The following is a 24,589-nucleotide window of genomic DNA, read 5'->3' as shown; positions in this document are numbered from 1 at the left end:
CAGAACTACTGAGAGATCTGACCGAAGTGCACTGCAACTTGCAGACAAAAAATTGACCTTGTGTGTGCTTGAAGCCCACTCGAGCACTCATACAAACTTTTGTCGAATTAGGTCTTAGATTCTGGAAAACCAATATAAAGTTATCCTAGGGTTTCTATTTGGTAAGACCATGACTTCAAACTTTTTTTTGATGAGAGAAAACCTTGTTTATTCGCAAGTTTTCAAAAGTTTTTGAAACCCATGTTCTTCATTCTATGAACTTGATTTTCATGTTGTATGCATCACCTTAGAGAGTTCCAGATTAAGTGATTTCATAAAAACCAATACATCTTTGTTTAGCAAATTTTGGTTGTTTGCGTAATTGAGGTCGCGAGGTGCAGAGATTGGAGCAAAGAATTCCGTGGAGCTGTCAAATCAAGAGTTCTGAGGTGTTTAGAACCACAAGGAGTGCATAGCAAGTGAGGAGCTTTGCTGAAGTTGTAAGATTGAGGTTAGCAAGGGTTGGATTGCAAGTTCTGCATATTGAGTCTAGTAAACCCTAGATTGATCATCGATTTTGTTTGATTGGGTGTGTTCATGATTTTTCCTAACAAGTGTTTTCCATACAAATCATGGTCTCCTATTTTACTTTAATTTGTGTGGTAGCCATTATTGTGACTAACTACAATCATAATTGACTTAATAAATTTAGTGGCCATAGTTTAAATTGAACTAGATACATAAATAATACTTAGATTTTGGCCTATTCACCCCCTTCTAAGCACAAAATGGGCTATCTTTAGACTATGCTACATACATTTGACTACTGGTGTCTGGTGTGGCATGTGTCCAAGTGTTGGATTCATCTAATTCTGACATACAAGGACAACAGGACCTGTATCAATTTAATATTTTTCTAAATATTTCTTTTATTTTTTAGGGTGAAATGATATTTACAAATTAATGTAAATCATGTTGGGTGTGGGCATGCATGTCTAATTAGACTCCTTGGACACATCTCATACCCTTGCCCAAGTGTCTAGTGTCTGGCATAAGTGCTTCACACATTTAGTGGAGTCCGAGTAACATACTACACAAATTCATTATGAAAGATGCAATCCAACCAACCATAGAAGAGGAGAGAAGGGAATCAACACAAGAAACCAACCATCACGAACCAATAAATTCTTTAATTTATATCCAATGACAATACCAAGCAGAAATAGAAAATAATACCAAAGCATAAATGAATCTGCAAGACTGAACAGAACAGACAGGAAGAGAGAGGTACCTGAAAGTAAAGAAAGAAAAGGAAACAGGAAAGAAAGAAAACTCACGTATAATGTACAATTCAATTTTCCAATTGTATACTGGTCGACTCAAATGAGGAGTCCTCACTGTAGGATCACCATAAGTTATCTGTAAATCACAATTTGGCAACACATCTATCGATGGCTTGCAGAACAAAGGGAGAAAATTACGGCAGGTAAAACGCTTGGTGTTCGAGTATATGATTACCAGCATATAGATTCCTCCAGGTTTAAGAAGCCTACAAGCAGAAAGTAATTGTTTTTAATGAATAAGAATACCATTATAAAAAATAAAAATAAAAAGATATATTGTAATTTATAAAAATATGCAATTGATTGATTATATCAGATCCATTCTTCAGTAATACATAGGCTCCGGCTTCTTCCTCTACCCAAGCCACTACTTGTGTGTGTAATTCATGGCAGTTTTTTTATTATGGAGCTATGTGACCATTTAGCTTCTACAACGAATTGCAATCAACAAATAACTTTAGAAGCTCATCAATCACACAACCTGCTCACTTCCCCCAGCATTTGAGCAGCACTAATTGGAGCATCGGTACCGCACTTAAAAGTCAAAAGCATATGTAAAAGATTAGAACGTGCAAACAATAGTCCGAAGATAACTAAAATAAACAATTGGAAAACACAACTTACCATCAATGAATCAAGAGTTCCTACAATGGATTCCAGTGGACCAAGCATGCAAAGAGTGAAAAGTATCATCAACCCAATGTAGTTTAAAAAAAATTGCAAAATTTGACAAAACATGTAATAGAGAGACTCCTGCATACCTTTATCAATGACACCATCAAATGATTCATCTGGGAAAAAGCTCATATCCCTGGCATCCATTTGCATGTCTGTTGACTCTTATAAGGAAAACACACTAATAAATGTGTTTGCTCAACAAAACACAATACACGATATCCTAAAATGAATAAACCTTCATAGGATACATTTCAGCTGTGGAATGTGCTCATACTTCCTTCTCATCATTTCAATGGCCACCGACGAAATGTCAATATTCATTATGTCTTCATACCCATCCGTAACCATATCCTCTGACATAACTGCAAAGCATAGCACGAAGCTCATGGAAAAAGTACAACAATGACACCACAAATGCTACATGTGTTTTTAATATCATTCAGAAATAAACATCATCTTGTGAATGTGTGATTATTGTCAAAGACAAGATGCCAATTTGAGTAAAGAATGATTATTCTTAATAGATTGATTTGTTTTACAAGATTAGTCACCTTAGATCTCCATCTAATGGCCCACCAAAACACACTAACATATCCAAAACTGAGAATTCTGCAAGATTACTTAAAATATAACTAGAACCTTAACAAGTTTAATGTACTCTAATTCATTTATAAATTTAGAGATCCTCTAAATAAACAGAATGATGCTTAGCATAATAAAACATACAAAAAAATACAAAATTATTTTCTTCTATATGGGAAACCTGTTTACCTTCCTGTAAGCTAACAGTTCACTGATAAACAAAATGACTGAAAGTCCCTGACTACCGCTTACATGTGTCCAACCATTAGAAAAAATGCATAAAATGTAATTTAAACTTCAAACCTGATTCAAATGGTTATCTCTCTCTCTCTCTCTCTCTCTCTCTCTCTAAAACTTCGAACTTGATTGGTGCTCATTGTGGGCTCGAGTGCTCTAGTGCCCATGCACGGTCCCTGAGCTCCAACCATGGCATCATTAATTTTGGTCATAAATTTTCCAGGGTCTGTCACTTGATATGCACTCAAACCGCCTATGCTTTAGGTGCTCACAATCCACTTCAGAGCCAGGAAAATCCCCATTTAGCTTTGTTTCATGTTACCGTTACTTCATCATATATAAAGAGCTGTCAGTGTGATTAGCGCAAAGCCCTGAACATTAGCAGCCATAACAGAGCACCTTGAGTATTTTTGATCTTTGCATCCATAGTTCAAGAACCTCTCTTGTTTTCTTCAATCTAGTGTCATATAATTGAGTGAGTTTGCATTACATGATCAGATTGAGCCGTTTACATAAAAACACCTCACTCTGCCCTGCATCATTCTGACAACCTGTGGCCATTGGGTAAATGGAACTGTTTCTGAACAGAGATCAAGACAAGGATCTTCATGGTGGACTAATGAATCAAAGGAAATTGTCTGGCTCAGAGCCACATAAGAGTGAAGATCAAGCTCATGGAGCTTTGAGGGAGGATCTCAGAGTCAGGTGAACTAGGTAATGTTGCAATTTCTTTCTTCTAAGTCCAGTCATTGTTTGATTTTTGTAGATTTGTTTGGGTTGTTGAGATCGTGGTTTTTGTCCTGACAGTTTCCCTAGGGTTTTCCATGTAAAATCATTGTGTCGTTATTCTTGTATTTATTTTGTGGTTGGTATATTATCATCAGCATTGCTCAAATTGAAATTGATAATGGGTTGGTGATTTATCATATTTTTAAGTTCGGCCTATTCACCCCTATAGGTGTAAACAGCTACAGACTCCACGATTTATTAAAGTGGTTGAGAGGAAGAACAGGATACTCCAAGAGATGGCTAGAGCCATGTTACACTCTATGAGAGTCGTCCTCGAAACTTGTGGGCCAAGGCCATCAATACTAAATGCTACACATATGGTGAGGAAGATGATGTTGGTGAAACTTTTGAGAGTGAGGATCCTAGTCCAATAACTTTGGAGTGTCTACCCACATCTAGTGAAAAGTCTAGAGAAGAAGTGAGTGAGGAGCTAGGATTCATATCCAGTGATCAAAACATTCCTTCCCAGACTATAAATTATAGAATGTTCTTTACTGCCTCGAGCAGGAACGAAGAGCTTAGTATGGGAGACTGGTTGACTACCTCTTGGATATGTGTTTTGTCTGATGGAGAGTGGAAAGAACTTTATTCATTTATAGAGATGAGGATGACAAGTTTTGCTCAAATCCATGTGGAAGACATTATTGTTGGCTCCACTACAGACCAGTTTGCTCACTACTTCAAAGAGCAAACGAGACATGAATTTGCTATGAGCATAGTGTGTGTTGGTTGTCATTCATTCCAAAACAAATTGGTGAACTGAGCTACTTCTTGGGTCTCAATTTTAGACAAATGAAGAATGGGATTTTTCTATCTCAATCCACTCATGCAAAGAAGCTCATTAAGAAATTTGATTTTGCTGATGCTAAAGTTGCTAGAACTCCTATGAGTACGGTTTTGAAGCTTAGCAAGGACACTAACGGGAAATATGTTGATTCTAATTTCTTTAGGAGTATGCCTCATGGCTTGTTGTATCTTATTGTTAGTCAACTTGACATAGCCTTTAGTGTTGGATTGTGTGCTCATTACCAATCCTGTCCCAAGGAATCCCACATGTAAGCAGTTTACAGAATCATACATTATGTGAAAGGGACTCTTGGTTTTGGCTTATGGTATCCCCAACACCAATCTTGATGCCTATTCAGATGTTGATTGGGCTGGCTACATAAAGAGCACACCTTATGGATGCTTCTATGTGTGGAACAACTTGGTAGCTTGGTTCCAAAAAGCAAATTTTTTACTACACATTGCTGAGGTAGAGTACATAACTGTTTGACGCTCTTTTTATCAACAACAACAAAAAAATTATTACATAAAGATAAAGAAAGAATGTGGACCATTCACTCATCTAGAGTATTTTCTTGCATATCCAACTTTGATCAGATTATTGATTATCCAAATGCACCATTCTCAAATCCTCTTAATTTCATGAAGTGATTTGGAATGCAAATGTGCTACTTACCAAACCAAACCAAACCAAGCCTTAAGTCCCATCAAATGGGGTCGGCGCAAATGTGCTACTTATAGTAAAAAAAAAAATGATAAAATGGTTCATATCCACAGTGGTGTGTTAAGCATAGGAAGGATGAAGAGAATATTGATCAGTTACTTTTGCATTACCCATGGATTTGGTTCTATAATGAAGATTGTTTGATGGAGGAGGTGGATTAGATGTGACCTTCCTCGTGTTCAAATTCTATTAATTGATTTTAGGGAGTTTGACCTTGATACAAGAGCTCAAACTATGTCAATTGTGTATTTTATGCGGTTCTTTAAATTATTAGTTGCAAAGGAATGCAAGAATCTTTTTAGGGAAGTTTGAAGTATAGAGAACTTGTAGGATAAATTTATTTACTTATTTATTTATACAGATTGGAGAGTTTTGTGTGAGACCCAATTTCGTCATCATTTTACTTTTCTTGGTGGACTTCTTGTCCTCCAAAACTCTTCTGTACAAAGCTATTGGGAGCTTTTGTATTAAATCACTTTGGATGAAATAGATGCTCAAGGGTTATGCCATTGTTAAGGGCACTACGACCATGTTTTGTGACAACACAAATGTGTCAATGTTTCTAAGAAACATGTTTAAAACTCTGACTGAGAAAATAGATCTGATGTCACCTAAGAAGCACAGACACTAACGCTGACACAAATGTGGATGCGGATGCGGACACTAGGACTGGCCTTGGCAGCAAGCCGGCAAAGCAGCTGCTTTTGGCTAAAAAGTAGGGCCCCCATTTAGAAACAATCCTTATACTAAGGCTAAACACAATTGTTTTCGTTAGGTCTCGATTAAATGGAAGGCCCCAATTATTTTGATTTTATCATGCCAAAAGCCACCCAAGTCCAGCCCTCAACACCAAATCCAAAAGCAAAACTAATTTTTTTAGTGGACACTCAATTATTTTGATTTTAACTTAACAAAACCCAACTAAGTGCAGTATTGGTTTGGGAATAGGCTATTTTAGTAACTTTTTGACTTTTTGGCTAAAATATGAGGTGAAAAAAACTAGCATGTTTGGGATATTTTTTGACTTTTTATGAAAAAATGTGTAAAAAATAGAGAAAAATAGAATCTTTGACCTTTTGTATAGTTCTTTAACTTTTTGACTTTTTCAGTAATTTTTTTGCTTTTTGACTATTATAGTGCATTGCCAAACCAACCCTAAATACCAAACCCAAAATAGACTTTTTATTAGTGGAGGGCCCAAAGTAATTGATTTTGACTTAACCAAACTTCGCCGTAATTGATTTTGACTTTACCAAACTTCTTCATAACCCAATTTACCATTCTGAGATAGAATTTTTCTAGGTCTTGATATTCTCTCTAGAAGGTTCTAGTTCAATTCTTTGTCAACTTTGCTTGAAAATTGAAATCTCTAGAATTTGAATGAATTGTTGCTTCTTGGATTATGGATTGGATTGTTTATCTAATCACATTTCCTATAAAGTAAAAGAATTAATTCAATATTAAGCAGGAACTCTTGATTCAATTTTACAATTAGAAGAGAACAGTAATGTTTAATTGATAGTGCAGCTAGTTTAATTTTTTGATATTGTAACTCCATTTTATTTTTTATGTTTTTGTAATTTATTTTTATTGTTTTAACGATTAAAATATAAAACAAGACTAAATTTTATAATTTACAGTTATTGTAATAATTTTTTTTTTAAGCTGATTCTATCCTCAAGTATGTAGAAATGTAGATGTCCCATATTAAGGGTTCACTTAGGCCCCTGAAAGCTCATGCTGATTCTAACGGATACAGACACGATAATTTTAAAAAAAAATGAAGATACAAACACAGCGGGACACAATAATAAATTATTATTTTTTATATATTTTTATTTGTTATTATGTAGATCAATATTACATCTACAAACATTTAAAATTAACAAAAACTAACACTAATTCAATATATATAAACACTTTGAAGTTAACACTTATCGTTTATTAATTATTTAAATCGAAACAAAGAGTAATAAACGTTCAACATCTAGCATCCACCAAAAAAAACTATAAAAAATGGGAAAAAAACAAGTTGCCTCGTCTTTAGTTCAATATGTCTCCAGTATGTCCCCTAAGAACAATTAATTAAATAAAGGGACAGGCCATGTCTTCAACGTGTCCTCGTGTCCCCACCTTGCCACATGTTCGACACCGCTACAACACCCATTTTGGCGTGTCAGTGCTTCATAGGATCTAGTGGAGAATGTTGTTGTGTCCTCAAAGTTCATTGGCACAATGTCATCTAGCTGACCTAACCTTTTCACAAAACTTTTAGAATCTCTCATATTTGAGTCTATTTGAAAGTCTATTATATATCCATTGGGTACTCAAACTAGTTGTTATTTTTACTTCTTTTTCTACAAATTAAAATAGTTATCGGATACTTTAATATGCAAGCCATAAAAGATCCATCAAGTACAGAACTAGACAATCAACAAAGCAATTTCACATTTACACATACATTTTTAATCTACAAAAGTTCAATCACTCTTTAGAGAAATGCTAGAGATCCACAACTTTAGACGCGAAGTGATGTGGCAAGGGAGTTGGATCCAATATGGTTGAGCATGTGACGAATCAAAAGTTGACACCTATCATGCCACATCATTATGGGTCAAATTGGGGTAACTTTTTAGGGGTCTCAAACATTTTTCCACTTTTTATTAGAATGTAACGAAGAGCTTCTTGTTTGTAACAAGATGAACTCATAATTCAAGACAAGGGAGGGACTAATATGATAGAAAAGAAGCATAATACCCATCACATGGTTGGAGGGACTAATATGATAGAAAAGAAGCGCAATACCCATCACATGGTTGTTACAATAGATATTATACCTATGTTACATGGAACGTGGACCGTTCCAATATGTGGAATGGGAACGAGAACGGGAAAGGGAAGGGGAACGAGAACGTGGTACGCCACATGCTCTCAAATATGATACGATAGGGGTAGACTTGTATATATTACACTTAAGAATTTAAGGTACTTCTAGAGTTATTTTTTTTTTAACTATTAGGCATCCAAGAAAATGTAATTTTTTTTTTTTTTCATGTAGCAAAATATTTTTATGAGCATTATGACTCATTTTTCATGTTTTGTCTTATCAAAACTAAACTCATCTTAGATTTTAATTCAGATATTTAGTTTTTTTCTCCTAAGAAAAAATTAAAGGAAATATATTAGAAAAAAATTTTGAGATCGCTTTAGATCACTAGATTTACCATTTCGGATTGGAAGTGTACCATGTTTCGGAACATTCGTACCAATACATAATTCACCAGGGTATTAATGTTTTTGGTAACATAGTATTATACCAGTTCAAAAGCATCTTCAATTTAGAACATATTGTTCTAGCAATTCAGATGTAAAAGAAGTTTTTTTACCTTTTTTTTTTTCTCTACTTACCCAAAAATGGCCATGTTAGTGATTGCTTTTTGTACACTCTGCTGGTTAAGAAAAGGATCATCTAATCGTGTGCCTTTGTGATTCTTGCCGTGTGCTTCAATTCATGGGGCAGGGCTCGAGTCCCCTTCTCCTAATTTTAAAGTTTCGCTTAAGAGAGAAAGAGAGAGAGAAGAATGGTCAAGTTCATGAATTTACCTATACAGTTTAACTTGGTCAACTACATTAACCATGACTTATTACGCTGTAATGATCAAAGCTGTCTCATTCAGAGATTAGAGGGTAATATCTTTCTCTTCATACAAATTGGGTATCCTAGAGCCTTATATCCCCTAGTAAACTACTAGCTTTGAATACAATTACCATTAATCAGTCAACAGAAGACTAAATATTGTCCTTCTATCGATACATGGACAAGTTCAATAAGTTTTCCACAAGTTTGATACATTCTTCCAATCTTTCCCAACGGTTACAAGTGACCCAAGCTATGAAGTACAGGTACTCCAAAAATAGTGCCGTACAAGTACCGGGTACTTACCGGGTATAGGTACGTGTACCAGTACGACTGCACGCGTACCGGGTACGGCAAAAGGGGGTCCGGTACGTTTGGTTCATTTGGGTACGGCGTGGGTACGCCATGGGTACGCGTACCGGGTACGGAAAAAAGGGGTCCGGTACGTTTGGTTCATTCGTGTACGGCGTGGGTACGCCGCGGCCTCTTTTTTTTTTTTTTTTGCAGATCAGCAATTTTTTATTTTTTTTTTTAGTGCCCTTGCAGATCAGCAATTTTGATGTTTCTCTACTGTCCTGTCTATTTGTATGAATTATATAAGCATATCAGCAAATGATTTTGATATTTTTAAAAAGCAATTTGAACAAAAAAAATAACAAGGCCCATAAATGGCAGTTCTACGTATGACTATGCATTATGCTTTTGCTTCAGATCCTCCTAAAATTTCTTTATAAAATCTTTAATCATAACAAACTTTTAAAGTTTATACACAAAATATTAAAAATTGATACGGTATTAGTTGATTAGTAATGGTTGGAAATGATGCAATTTTATGTATTATGCAAATTGCAATTGACAACCTGCCTCAATTGAGAATTTTTTTTCCTTTACTGTTGGCAATTAACTTTAAATCTTCTTTGGTCTCCTGTTATTTCTTTGGTCTCACCCTATAAAAATAGCAAATTGATGAGAGCAAAAAGAAAGATTTTAAAAATAAATTATGATAACAAATTCACAGTGCATAACATGTCAAAGTGAGAGATTTCACATTTTTAACTCTTAATGATTTTAAATTATAGGAAAATGAGTAGTTCTCTTCTTAGTTTTGATATTTAATTTTAATTTTAATTTGTAGGTTGGATCATTTAACCATAATTATATCAAATATATATATATATATATATATCGGCGTACCGTAGCCGTACCCGTATCATACTTTTTTTGAGTTTTGCCGAACCGGCGTACCTGCACTCGTACTTATACCGTACTCGCACCCACACCCGTACTTCCTTGAGAAGCATATATTACTTCTTCCCTTAAAATTATAGACAGCCATTTGCATGAATCAACTTTTTTCATGGTAGATTCAAAGCAACAAAACAAAAAAGTTAACCCATTAGAAGCATAAACTAGCTTTGGCTCCACAAGAAAAGGTACCAAAAAATAAAAGCGAACCAGGGTGTGTACTATCTGTACTTTATAACTGTACGGGGAGGAAATAATTCTCCTCGTATAATCCTGTTGACCAAGTCCACGCTCCTCCGTACGACGTCACTTTGTCACCTGAAAACACAAACGTGAGCTAGCCGGCGGGTGTGTGCCGGAAACCTCTCCGATGCCTAAGTCAGAAAACTTGACAAATAGACAAAACTCTAAATTCTTAGAAAGATTGTGTTCAATTACCTCCTCCAAGGTGATGTTCGTGAGCTTTTATAGATTTCGAGTGGCACAATCCTAGTGAGACTCTTACTTCTCCATGCAGAGTCCTCCTAGGATTCATACTCCTAAGGATAATGTTTATCCTTTTACACCCTCCCCCACTGCTTAAACCAAGTGGGATGGTTTTTACCACGGCCGAACTACCACATGGCCGAAATAAGCTTGCCTATGTAGAGCCACAGAAGGCCGAACTATCCTTAGTTCGGTCCTCTCCTAGAACTCCCTATCTTGGCTGTCCCTGTTCAGCCCGTGGTATGTCTGGACCGAACTACCGGTATGCAACCGGTATAATTGTAAGACCGGTATAACTCCAAGACCGGTCCAACTCTAGTTAACTCCAGACCGGAGTAGCTTTGCATATTCTTGAACCGAAGTAACCGCACCTTTCCTGGGCCGGAATAACTTCACTTCTCCTGGGCCGGAGTATCTATACCTCTACTGGGGTCGAAATAACACTACGACTTCTTACCAATTCTTTCATACTTTGGGCCGCATAGCCCAACTCCCAGCTCGGCCCAATTTTTCCCAAAAAATCACCCTCTCAATTGCCCCTTAATTCCATCCGCACAGCGTGATTGGGATTACCAGTCTACCAACCGAGCTGAAGTTTATTAAGTCTCTCCAGCTGAGCTAAAAACCCTTTAGCCTCTCCAGCCGAGCTAATTGTACGTAGGGCTTCACTCTGTCCGGTCAAAACGTCTCTTCAATCACGACTGTAACGCTTCCCTTTCCGTATACACGTGGCACGTTTTGGTTGGTTAAGGACGGCTGTCACGCCGTCTTCGTGCTTCGTGCATTTTGAACAGTCCCGCCCAAATTTTGGGCAAAAACCATTCCTGAGGCTAGGTCCCTTTACCTTTGCCATTTCTTCATCTTCTCTCTCTGTGTTCTTGCTGTGTTCGTGCCTCCATCGCTGCTACTGCCTTCATTTCCCAGCTTCCTTCTTTTAACCAGGTGAGCAAATCCACTTTCCCTTCTTGTTTTTGCTTCCACATTCGTTTTATGCAACTGTATAACTTGTTTTGTGTGCTTTGTGCAAACACTTTCTTTCATTTGTTGCTTTTGCCTCTGTATTTTTATGAAAAAACCAGTAGAACTCCATGTGTGTATGAACAATATGTAGAAAACCAATCTTAGATCCAAAATCACATAGCAACCGAACTAGGTTCATGTTTGCCCCAAATAGGTAGATCACTTCAGTCAATAGCCGAACTAGAACTTGTAGAGACAACAGTGGCTTCAAAAAATAACCTTCTGTTTTACTTAAACCGAAATGAAAACGAAATCTGAACATGCCAAACTAGGCACCTCGGTTTTCAACCGAACTAAGCTTTTTAGGGGTCAGGCCGGCTTTCTTGGTTCCTAAACCGAACTCAGAAAAGCCGCCCCTGGAGGTTCAACCGAAGTAACTTTATTCTTACTGCAACCGATTTAGGCCTTGGGGCTAAACCAGCTTTCTTAGTTTTTTAGACCGAACTCAGAAAGCTGCCCCTAGACGTTAAGCCGGTCTACCGAGCAAACCACTCAAACCGGGCTATCAACCTTTTTGTTGAACCGAGATAGAACTAGTCTTTGAGGCCGAAGTAGGGCTCTAATACCTTGCTTTTAAATTGTGGCACGGTCCAACGATCAGTGCTTTAACCCCCTCTGTTTTCTACTTTGCAGACTTAGGTTACCCAGGCACTCCTGCGTGCGCTCAACCGAGCTTCTGAGCACGATTTTTGCACCGGTATAAGTTATTAGTAAATTATACACCAGCTGGGTAAGTATAGGTATCTAGTTAAGACCCCTGGTGGCATGGCCGAATTTAGGAAAGATTACCATATTCCTGAAGACGTCCATCTGGAGTTAGCCAAAAAAGATGTCATTCCTTGGGAAAACGAAGGCTTCGTCCCCTTTACCCTTCAATCCATAATAGAAACCGGACTACGGTTCCCTGTCCAACCGTTGATCTGTGAATTCCTTAAGCAGACTAGACTATGCCCCACCCAACTGTCCACCAATACATACCGCATTATAATGGGAGTAGCCGCACTGAACCACCAAACCGGACTAAACCTCGGTCTGGCTGAAATTTTGCATCAATACTCCATCGGTTCAAAAGATGCTGGGTGGGTCTATTACCTTAGGATTCGCCGCCGCCGAGAGAAGATAGTTAAACATACACCGGACAAAGACCTTAATGACGATGACTTTTTCTGGGTCTCTGGGAACTTTGAGGATTTCCAAGCCCAAATTCCTGGCCGGCCTATAAATTGGAAAAAGGGAGAGCCCGGTAATTTGACTTCGGTCTTCTTCCTTGTATTTTATTTCGGTTTTTTTTCCATTAACCGAACTAACAGTTCTTCTCTTGCAGATTTCGCCCACCTCCGTTCTTTATATAGCTACCCCAACCTTGCGATTTTGCGAGCCGCACTACGGGTGAAGGAAAGGAGTTGGGCAAAGCTTCTAAACTTTGAGCCGACCTACCGGTATAGCGGTCGCCGAAAAGCAAAAGTAACCGATTTCCTTCTTGAGGAAGCACCAGCACCGGACCCAAACTTGCCCCAAATAAGATTAATTCCTCTAACCGCTGAAGAGGAAATGGCCAAAAAGAACAGGCTAAGGGCGCTTCTGACCGAAACAAGCAGGCCCGAAGTACCGGCACCCAGTCAAACGCAGCCTGCCGTTGTGGCCCTTCCCTCTCAACAACCGTCTTCATCGCGCCGAACTAAGCGCGTCCGAACCAGTGAGTCTGAACCAAGCTTGGTTGATGAAGATGAGACTTCTATTCCACCAATCTTGCCACCGAGCCCCCAACCGGAACCCACCGACCGAACTTCCACCAGTTGGGTACCAAAATTGACTTTTAAAAACCGAGATGTCGTGGATGCTGATTCGGTTGTCGCCGAAAAAGATCACGAGTTGGCCTTTAGTTTGGCCAAGAGTGTGTGCCTCCCCAAGGATATGGAGCACCACAAAAAGCAGCTAAACACCGAATTAAAGTCTATTCGGTCTGCAACGAAGTCCATGATCCTGGTACGCCGTTCTGTCTATTTTTCTGTCTAATTTTGTTATCTTTTATTTCGGCTCATGGTGAGTCCTCGTTTTTTTGCCAGGCAATTCAAAAAAACTACAATGCTCACAAGAAGGTGCTGGAACTCAGAAGGACGGCAAGGGATGCTGTTGCAGAAGCCGAAGTGAAGTCAGCCGAAGTAGAAGAAATCAAGAAGCAGATGGCCGAGCTTCAGGCTGAGAACAGCAGACTGACCGGACTGGTTAGTTCGGCTGAGGCAGAGAGGCAGAAGACTGCCATAGCTCTGAAGGACAAATACCTGCGCGAGCTGGTGAAGCTCAAAAGAAAGAAAGATGCCGAAATAAAAGCGAAGGCAAAGGAAGCTGACAAACAAGGCTTCAAGAGAGCAGAGGATGCTTATGCCCAACAATGCAATGCTGCCAAGTCGCTTTTCTTTAAGTGCGACTGGAGGGGAGCCGTTGAGAAGCTCGGTCATGATCCTCAGACCGAGGTTTTCGACCCTCCAGCCTACTTTATACCGAACTCACTGATGGAATACGCCCATGCCATGCAACAGCAGTTTCTTGAGGGCTCAGTCGATGAAGACTCTGACGAAGACTCTGCCCCTGAGGATACTCCGGTTGTTAATGCGGATCAAGTAGTTCGGTCGGAGCCCATGGTGGAAGATTTAGCTATTGATCAACCAAGTGAAACCGTGGCTCCAGCCGAAACCACTCTTCCTACTGAAAGCGTCCTTGCGCCTGGAACCGGTCTTCAGGTCGACGCCGATGCTGTCTTCGACGCCGAAATCGAAGATCTTTTTTCTTGATTTTTCTTTGTTGTTCTTTGCCGTTGTAACCGGGCTACGCCCCTTCTTAGTATTTACTTTGAACTTTTAATGAATTGGGAATTTGCTTAGCTCTTACTCCGGTTTTGAAATGTATGCTCAGACTTTGTGATGCCTTCTATCTGCTCTTATTCCGGTTTTGATGTGTATGCTTACAGTTTGTAATGCCTTTACTGTTATTACGGTTTTGGCTGGTTAAAATATGTTTACTAGCCAACCACTCCTTGGCCGATATAATCACTTCGGCTGAGGAGTAGGAAGTGTTTAATCCAGCCAATCCAGTTGCAGCCATGCACTTACTTCGGCTGGAGAGCAACAAGTGTTGGTTTATTCCAGCCAACCACTCTTCAGCCTTGCACTTACTTCGGCTGAAGAGTAACAAGTGTTGGTTTATTCCAGCCAACCACTCTTCAGCCTTGCACTTACTTCGGCTGAAGAGTAACAAGTGTTGGTTTATTCCAGCCAACCACTCTTCAGCCATGCACTTACTTCGGCTGAAGAGTAACAAGTGTTGGTTTATTCCAGCCAACCTCTAAGTTAGTTTTTCCAGCTAACTTAGAATAATTTTTGGTTATTCCGACCAAACGTCCTGCAACCTGGGTCCTCATCCAGGGCTTAGGAAGAGTGTTGGTTTATTCCAGCCAACCTCTAAGTTAGTTTTTCCGGCTAACTTAGAATAGAATGCTTGCCGTACACCTAATCTATACTAAGGCTAACTCTTACACATAACAACTTGCTCTGAAAAGAATTGTTTGTTTTATTGAATGAAGAAAAAATTACATATGTTTGAAAAAGAAAGGCTAAAAGTAAAATAACTTGAGATTGGCCGTATTCCATGGCCTAGGGATTGCCTTGCCATCCTTGTCTTCTAGGTGGTATGCCCCTTTGCCTGCTAACCCAACCACCTTGTAAGGACCTTCCCAATTTGGGCCTAACTTGCCATCTCCTGGGTTTGAGGTGTTTCCCATTACTTTGCGCAGTACCCAATCGCCTAGCTTGAATTGTCTTGGATGCACCTTTTTGTTGTATTTTCTGATTAACTCTTGTTGGTAGCCGGCAATGTGAACCAGTGCTCTTTCTCTTCTTTCTTCTGTAAGGTCTAGTTCTAATGTTATGGCTTCTCCATTTAAGTCAAGATCAAAGTTCTCGCTTCGAATTGTGGGGAGGCCAACTTCTAATGGGATTACTGCTTCCATTCCGTAGGCTAAGGAGAATGGTGTTTCTCCTGTTGATCGCCGAGGTGTGGTGCGGTAAGCCCATAAAACATGAGGTAGTTCATCCGCCCACTTGCCTTTTGCCCTTTCTAGCCTTTTCTTTAGTCCATCCAAGACGACTTTATTTGATGCTTCTGCTTGCCCATTTGCTTGAGGATATGCTGGTGTAGAATTGTAGAACTCTATCTTGTACTCTTCACAAAAGCTTCTGAAAATTCTGCCGTCGAATTGGGTGCCATTGTCTGAGATTAGGGCCTTTGGTATGCCGAATCGAGTGATGATGTTTTGCCAGACGAACTTCTTCACATCTTTTTCCTTGATTGACGCCAATGCTTCTGCTTCAACCCACTTTGTGAAGTAGTCTGTTGCCGCGAGAAAGAACTTCCTACCGCCGGGCGCTGTTGGAAGCGGTCCTACAATGTCCAACCCCCACATTGCGAAAGGCCATGGGCTAGTCAATGGTAGGAGTTCTCTGGCTGGTTGATGTATTTGGTGTGCGAATTTTTGGCATTTCTCACACTTCTTCACATATTTTTCTGAGTCTGCTTGCATATATGGCCACCAATATCCTTGCGAAATAGCCCTGTAAGCGAGCGACCTTCCCCCTTGATGACTTCCACACACCCCTTCGTGTATTTCGAACAAGAATGCTTCTACTTTGCTGGGATGAACGCACTTGAGGTAAGGTCCAGAGAATGACTTCTTGTATAATGCCAAAGATGGAGATAGCCAAAACCGCTGTGACTTCGCCCTTATTCTGTTGGCTTCTTTTTTCTCTTCTGGTAGGATGCCGTCTTTTAGGAATAGGATGATGGGATCCATCCATGAAGGGCCTAATTCTGTGCAACATACTTCTTCCGCTTCGGGGTCTTCTATGCTTGGTCTTGGTAAAAAGTCGATGAGTAATGGAAGAGGGATTGATGTATCTGCCATTGAGGCAAGGCCTGCTAGTTCGTCCGCTCGGCTGTTTTCCTCCCTGCCAATTTGTTCTATCCTTACTACATCAAACTTCTTAATCTCTGTTCTGACTAACTTTTGGTACTTGGACATTCTGTCATCCTTTGCTTCGTATTCGCCAGAGATTTGGTTTACTACCAGTAGAGAGTCACTGTACACCATTAGTTCGGTGGCCTTCATGTGGTATGCTGATTTGAGTCCTGCGAGAAGCGCCTCATACTCCGCTTCATTGTTGGATGCTGGAAAGCCAAGGTTGATTGCTTGTTCTATCACCAGGCCGTCTGGAGAGATGAGGACTATGCCCAGTCCTGCACCATGTCGGTTGGATGCTCCATCCACAAAGAGTTTCCACATCTCTCCAACAAATAACTTCCAGCAAGTGGAGGGGTCAGATGATGTCGTGGGGTCAAGGATGGTGTTTTCTTCAAGGTCCATGTTGGCTGTCTGTCCTTCGTCCTCTGTTTGAACTGTTGGTGAGCCTCTGTTTATTTCTTCCTTGCTCTCTTTAGTTTGGTCTGCCTTGGAGTCTGACTGAGTGCTAACTGCTAGGGGTTGCGCTATTCCGGCGTCAACTTCCGTCCCTAGTTCGGTTGTATCAGTTAGGTCGACTGGGCAGATGTGATGACTACCAGGAGTAAACTCTGCGACGAAGTCCGCCAATGACTGGGCCTTTATTGCGGTTCTGGGTTGGAACTTGATATCGTATTGTCCCAATTCTACTGCCCACTTCAAGACGCGCCCAGAAAAGTTTGCCCTCTCAAACAAAGCTTTTAGTGGAAAAGCTGTGAGGACGACTATGGTGTGGGCATGAAAGTAGTGTGCCAATTTTCTGGAGGCCATCATTAATGCCAATGCTAGTTTCTCCAAGGGTAAGTACCTTGTTTCGGCTCCTAACAATGTCTTGCTGACATAAAAGATGGGCAAGTGTTGTATTCCTTCTGCACGAACCAACACTGCGCTAACTGCGTGCTGAGAGACTGCTAGGTACAAAAAGAGTTCTTCACCAGGTACTGGAGTAACAAGTAGTGGTGGGGAAGACATGTATTCCTTCAAGCTTTCCAGAGCTTGGTCGCATTCTTCATCCCACTCAAACTTGGCCTTTAAAGCTTGGAAGAACGGTCGTAGTCTGTCTGATGACCTGCTTATGAACCGGTTAAGCGCAGCTGCCATACCAGTGAGATGCTGCACTTCTTTGACTGAGTTTGGTCTCTCCAACTCCTGGATTGCTTTGATTTGAGAGGGGTCTGCTTCAATACCTCGGTTGGTCACCAGGAAGCCCAAGAATTTGCCAGATCCAACTCCGAATGCGCATTTGGACGCATTGAGGCGCAACTTGTGTTTCTTTAGGATCTGGAACATCTCGCCTAGATCTTTAAGATGGTCATTCTCATCCTTGCTTTTGACCACCATGTTGTCGATGTAAGCCTCCATTGTTCTGCCTAACAATGGTTCAAACATCTTGGTGACCATCCGTTGGAATGTCGCCCCTGCGTTCTTTAGGCCAAAGGGCATGACCTTGTAACAATATAACCCCCTTGGTGTTGTGAAGGACGTGACCTCTTGGTCTGGTTCATGCATGGCGATCTGGTGGTAGCCTCTGTATGCATCCAGAAAGCTAAGTCGGTTATGTCCTGCTGTTAGGTCCACCAGTTGATCTATCCTTGGTAGAAGAAAGCTATCTTTTGGGCAGGCCTTGTTGACCGTTTTGTAGTCGACGCAGACACGCCATTTACCATTCTTTTTTGGCACTACAACTGTGTTGGAGATCCATCTTGGGTAGTGCACTTCTCTAATTGCTCCTGCCTCCAGTAGGTTGCCTACCTCTTCCGCCACTATTTCGGCGTGGTGGAGTGCCGATCTGCGTGTGCGTTGTATGACTGGTCTAGCGGATGGGTGGACATTGAGTTGGTGACTGATGAAGTTTGGATCAATACCTGGCATGTCGTAAGGCGTCCAGGCAAACACTTCGATATTAGAAGTCAAGAATTCCAAGACCTCTACTCTCTCAGTGCTGGACAACGATGAGCCAAGCAAGAAGAACTTATCCGGGTTCTTCTCATCTATTTTTACCTCCACCAAGTCCTCCACTGCTTTCTGATCTGCCGTTTTGCCAACTTCGGCGAATAGCTCATTACTTTCTGGCTCCTTCACCGAATGAACGTATCCTTTGGCAGCACGGCTGCCATTCACCGTGGCAAAGCATTGTTTTGACATGATCTGGTCCCCATAGACTTCTTCAATTATACTAGCGTCGTTGGGGAATCTCATTACTTGGTGGTAAGATGATGCCACCGATCGCATGGCATGCAACCATGTTCTGCCTAGGATGATGTTGTAGGTGGAGGGGACTTTTAACACCCAGAACTCTACTTGTTTTGTTACACTTCCTGCTCTGACTGGAAGGATTATTTTGCCGACAGGCCACTCTGGCATGGAGTTGAATCCAATTAGGGGAGAAACTGCAGGCGCCAAGTCTTTGTCTTGCAGCTTCAGTTGCTTGAATGTTTCGTAGTACATGATCTCACATGAACTACCTTGGTCAATCAGAATCCGCTTGACGTCAAAATCTTTGACTCGGAGAGTGACGACCAGGGCATCGTTATGAGGACAGTATATTCGATCCAAGTCCTTATCCGAAAAGGACATAACATTTGTTGCCTCCTTCTTCCCCTTCTTGATGGCAGGTTGGGCACTTAACACTTCCCTAAAGTGCTCAGCCTTCTTGATTGAACCTCTGAGCTCGCATACGCGCTCAGGTTCAAAAACTCCATGAATTACATTAATAATGCCTTGAGGTGGTGCGTCGAGCGGCGTTCCATTGGGATGGTTATTATGGTCTTAGAGGGCTGGTTGCGTCCCTCCTTCAATATATTTGTCCAAGTGGCCTGCTGCCACCAACTCTTCCAAGTGTTGTCTTAACGGTGTGCAATTCTCAGTTCGGTGCCCCTTTTCTTTGTGGAAGGTGCACCGTGATCTGTCGTCGTAATCTTTCTGAGCTTCCCCTAGCTTGGCTGGCCACTTGACGAAAGGCTCGTCTTTTATCTCGCTCAGAATCCGATATATTGGTTTCTTGAACACCGTTGTTATGGCAGTGCGGATTCTTAACCATCTTTTATCTGGGTCTTCCCCGTTATCTCGTTTGCCACGCCCGTTTTTATTCTGTCGATCTACTGTATTGACCTTTGCTGAGGTCTTCTTTTCTGGTATTGTGGCTGCACTAGATTTTGCTTTGGCACGTGCGCCTTCCTCTTCTACCCTGATGTGCTGATGCACTCTCTCCATCAGGGCTTCCATGGTAAGGGGTGGTGTCATGGTGATCGAGTCCCTCAGTCTATTCCCGACTGGAAGGCCTTTTTTATATTGTGCAATGGCTAGATTGGTGGGGCAGTCTCCAATCTGGTTGAATGTCTCCCAGTAGCGACTGTTGTAAGATCTGAGGGTCTCTTTTTCACCCATGTCGATGGAGAGTAGCTGGTCGATCTCCACCGGGGTTTTTGTGTTTGTTCGAAACCTTGTTACGAACGCTTCTGCCAATTGGGCCCAGGAGGCTATGCTGCCCTCTGGGAGCTTTTCGAACCAAGTCAAGCCAAGGTCGCCAAGGCTTGACGGGAAGAGTATACACATTAAGGCCTCGTTTCGCCTGTACACAGCCATGACTTGGCGAAAGTGGCTTAAGTGTGAATACGGGTCCGTCTTCCCCTCATAGGTAGTGAATTTCGGCTGAAGGAAGCCTGATGGTAGGGGCGCGTTTTCGATTGCCGGAACAAACGGCGAAGTCTGTAGTCTTGCCAATGCTTTGTCCATTGGTTCGTAGGCCGATTGCGGTATTGGCATTCCAACCTCGACGCTTCCATGCGTCCGAGGAGCCAACCGTTGTAAGGCCGAGACTCGGTGTGGATCCCTTGCCCTGGCATCCTCCTTGCATCGTGCTTTTTCTTCAAGCACGGTTCGTAAGTCGGATGACCTGGGCAATTCTGTTTGTCTAGATCTGGTTCGGTGTGAATGTGAAGGCCAATACGTGCTTCCTTCAGTATATGATCTTTCGGATCTCGTCCTCTCAGACCTGGAGTGACGAGTCCTGGAAGATAAGGAATGAGTGTCGCCTGTCCTGAGGCTTCTGCTCTCTCCTTGGGAGGGTGTAGTATTCCTACTACGATTCTCTGAGTGGCGAGGGGGCGTCTTGTGCTTGCGCCCCTCTCCTGTCGCCACATCTTTAGTCTTCATCTGGCGTTTTAATGCTTCCATGTCCGCCGCCATCCTCTTTATTAATTCATCTTGTTCTTTCACGCGTTCTTCCAGAGCTTGAGAGTCAATCCTCCGTCTTTGTCTGTCGGGACTTTGAGAATGGGACTGACGGGGGCTGTGAGTCCGTCTTCCCCTAGTATCCCTCCTGGAGGTATGTCTTTGGGGTTCCAAGTCCGCCATGGGAGGGACAGAAGGTAATCCTTCACGCCTTGCACCCCCTTCAGGAGTTAGTCCGTCGACGGCGGACTGCGGCAAGTCTTCAATGTGTGCCATTGGATGAGAAAAGGAGAAGCTTAGTCAAGAGGTTTCGTTCTTGTCTGTTCTTCCCACAAACGGCGCCAATTGTACGGGGAGGAAATAATTCTCCTCGTATAATCCTGTTGACCAAGTCCACGCTCCTCCGTACGACGTCGCTTTGTCACCTGAAAACACAAACGTGAGCTAGCCGGCGGGTGTGTGCCGGAAACCTCTCCGATGCCTAAGTCAGAAAACTTGACAAATAGACAAAACTCTAAATTCTTAGAAAGATTGTGTTCAATTACCTCCTCCAAGGTGATGTTCGTGAGCTTTTATAGATTTCGAGTGGCACAATCCTAGTGGGACTCTTACTTCTCCATGCAGAGTCCTCCTAGGATTCATACTCCTAAGGATAATGTTTATCCTTTTACACCCTCCCCCACTGCTTAAACCAAGTGGGATGGTTTTTACCACGGCCGAACTACCACATGGCCGAAATAAGCTTGCCTATGTAGAGCCACAGAAGACCGAACTATCCTTAGTTCGGTCCTCTCCTAGAACTCCCTATCTCGGCTGTCCCTGTTCAGCCCGTGGTATGTCTGGACCGAACTACCGGTATGCAACCGGTATAATTGTAAGACCGGTATAACTCCAAGACCGGTCCAACTCTAGTTAACTCCAGACCGGAGTAGCTTTGCATATTCTTGAACCGAAGTAACCGCACCTTTCCTGGGCCGGAATAACTTCACTTCTCCTGGGCCGGAGTATCTATACCTCTACTGGGGTCGAAATAACACTACGACTTCTTACCAATTCTTTCATACTTTGGGCCGCATAGCCCAACTCCCAGCTCGGCCCAATTTTTCCCAAAAAATCACCCTCTCAATAACTAAATAAGAAAATGGCATAACTTCATATTTTCTAAGTCATAACTAAAAAAAAAGTCACAACTAAACACAGCATGAGGCATAACTAAAGAACTTTTGATTCATAACTAAAGAAGAAAATTAGTCATAGCTAAACAAGAAAATGGCATAACTAAGGGTGCATACCGTACACCCTTTACAAGGGTGTGTATGTTAGAATGTCCCAAAAATGAATTAGAGGCTTCAATATTTACTTACCTTCTCTAATGACATGATGGGGGTGTTTGGCAAGAAAGTTTTTAGCCTTTTTTAGGCTAAAATCTATAAAAAAAAACAAAATAGGCTAAAATAGCTAATACGATCAAATGTAACATCAAACCCATAATCATTTTACTTTTTTTCTCACAAACATCACATCCAACTACAAAAAAAAATCCAATCATCTTCCCAAACACAAAAATTTTAGCCTACTAAGTGGGTTTTTGGGAAGTGAGTTTTTATGTAGGTTTTTTTAATTGTAGGATATTATTGGAGAAAAAAAATTTTGCGTTTGGGAAGATAGTTGGGTTTTTTGTGGTTGGAGGTGGTGTTTGTGAGAAAAAAAGTGAAATGATTATGGAGTTGGATGTGATATTTTGTTTGGATGTGTTTTTTTTAATTTTGCAAAAAGTTTGTCTTTTTGTTAAAAAAAATCAAAAAAAACACAAGTTCAAGACTTCCAAAACACCACTTAAAATAGACTACTAAAATAGCAACTTCTCAAACACCCACAATATTCAAGACAAATAAGAATTGCAGGCTTAAATATTTTACATACCAAAAAAAAAAATTAAAGGCTTCAATTCTTCTGTCAGAATCTGTGGACATAAAAACCGAGCAAGGCATCATCCATTTAAGTGCCCAGCCCCCCTTGGTATTTGGGTTGTACATGTATTTTAGTATATATATACATACACACACATGTATATATACATATACATGTCAGCAAAGTCCTTGTTCATGGATATAAGAATCCTTTTTTTCCCTCAAAATTCATGACACGAGCTCCAAAGTGTAAAGGTTCTTGTATAGTTTTGGTAACACCACAGATGCATCATAGCATTTTTAGAGCTTTCTCAATCAGCCCCAAAATCAAATTGGCATAGAATTGTTTGAAATCAATAGTCAAATATGTCTGGTGCAGCCACTGTACAAGGCTTACTCTTTATTCTCAAGAGGATGGCTACTGATTGTCTTAAAAAATAAAAGCAAATAAATTTTTATGTTCCGGCATGACTCGTCAATGCTTAATATGCTAACTTACAATTTTGAAATTCATTGCTTATTGAATGAAACCATTAAAAATACAGTCTTCCTCAATACAATTAAAAAGGACAAGGGAAAATCCGTTTGGTTACTAAGAAAACGGGAACGAGGGACGACAACCGGGACAGAAAATTGGGAAATTGACATTCTAATTTCCAGAAAACAATCCACTCAAACAGTGGTATTCAGTTATCTGGCATGATCAAGCATCCAAGTTCATAGAAATTAAATAGCACAGCTGCCAAAAAACTTCAATTTTATTTTCTCTCTTACAAAACTTAATTAAACAGCCTTTACAGAAAACAAGGTCTACACAAACTACATAGAAAAACCCCTAAATTTGCAGATTCAAGGGAAGAATTAGATCGAAATTTCAAAGCACAAGAGAGAGAGAGGGGGGGATTGAGATTACCGGCATTGCCACAACCGACCATGAGGACGCGAGAAGAGGTGGGGAAGTACTTGCGGACGAAGGGGCCTAGGGCAGAGTAACGCTGGTACCAGTCGAAGGAACCGCCTTCCTGAATGTAACGAGCGTCCCAGTAGAGGGCGTCGCCGTAATTGTATGTGTTGCATGCCGACACGTCTCTGTACATGTTTGATTTGCTGGCGGCGATGGCGGCGGCCCCCTCTCTCTCTCTCTGTTGGCGTTTGTGCGTAGCAGTTTGTGGTTGGTGAGGGTGAATTCGGGTGTTTCTGTTTGGATTTTGGTTTTAGGAGAGTGATGGGGGCTGTTTGGCAAGTTGGGTTTGGGCTGCTTCGTGTTTTTTTTTTTTTCCTTCTCCCTCTCTTTCTCTTTCTCTAAAATTTATTAAAAGATAAAATAAATTAAAATAATTAATAAAATAAAATATTTCATTAATTATTTTATTTTTTTTTAATAAATATCACATATAACTACAAAAATATTTAATCATCTGCTTAAATATAAAAAATTTAATCTATTAAAACACCCATAATGAAGCGTGTGCGTGTGTTTTGTAGACTAAGGTCAAGTTTGGGTACTTTCAAAAAAGTCAAAAAATCAAAAAGTTACTCAAAAAGTTAAAAAGTTAGCACTATTCATCAAAGTCAACAATTACGGCTGCACAACTCCCAATTCAAATTTTTCCCTACAAATCAATTTTTACAATTTTTTATTACACATTTTTCAATAAAAAGTCAAAAAGTTAACCCAAACATCCATATTTTCAACCTCAATTTTTAGTCTAAAAAGACAAAAAGTACATTTTTTTAGTCTTTCCAAACTTGGCCTAAGGGTGATTATTGTGTCTTATGGCATAGTAGTCTTACTGTGAGGTTCAGTAAAGGTATTTTTTTATTGTATTTTGATCATTTAAACCGTTGATATTGTAAGGTTTATCGAGTATATCGTTCATATTAAAAGTCAAGTTAATCGGACACTTGTAACCCCATGATCAAGTCTTAATTATTTTAAAAAAACTATTA

General features: G+C 40.7%; 1 protein-coding gene across 13 annotated transcripts in view; it reads right to left on the bottom strand.

The window, feature by feature from the left end:
- Positions 1-23,912, bottom strand: part of LOC114310629 (S-adenosyl-L-methionine-dependent methyltransferases superfamily protein) — a 47,204-nt gene extending 23,292 nt beyond the window's left edge. For 6 of the 13 annotated variants that reach the window (XM_082915716.1, XM_082915709.1, XM_082915711.1 and 3 more), the window contains exons 1-6: positions 23,553-23,912; positions 2,249-2,362; positions 1,947-2,152; positions 1,804-1,856; positions 1,461-1,528; positions 1,317-1,376 (exon numbers count right to left, since the gene is read on the bottom strand). In XM_082915716.1, coding sequence (XP_082771842.1) covers positions 1,317-1,376; positions 1,461-1,528; positions 1,804-1,856; positions 1,947-2,152; positions 2,249-2,362; positions 23,553-23,736 — 685 coding nt within the window. In that variant the 5' untranslated portion in view covers positions 23,737-23,912. Of the gene's footprint in view, positions 1-1,316; positions 1,399-1,460; positions 1,529-1,803; positions 1,857-1,946; positions 2,153-2,248; positions 2,363-23,552 lie in introns of all 13 variants that reach the window. The other 7 variants (XM_082915710.1, XM_082915712.1, XM_082915714.1 and 4 more) reach the window with 3 other exon arrangements.
- Positions 23,913-24,589: the final 677 nt, after the last annotated feature.

Source organism: Camellia sinensis, chromosome 2 (genome assembly GCF_055761805.1).
Source record: "Camellia sinensis isolate YWXY chromosome 2, ASM5576180v1, whole genome shotgun sequence".
In the NCBI taxonomy this organism is placed as follows: Eukaryota; Viridiplantae; Streptophyta; class Magnoliopsida; order Ericales; family Theaceae; genus Camellia; species Camellia sinensis.
Note: the sequence above shows the minus strand (reverse complement) of the source record. Positions and strands in the feature narration are given on the sequence as shown.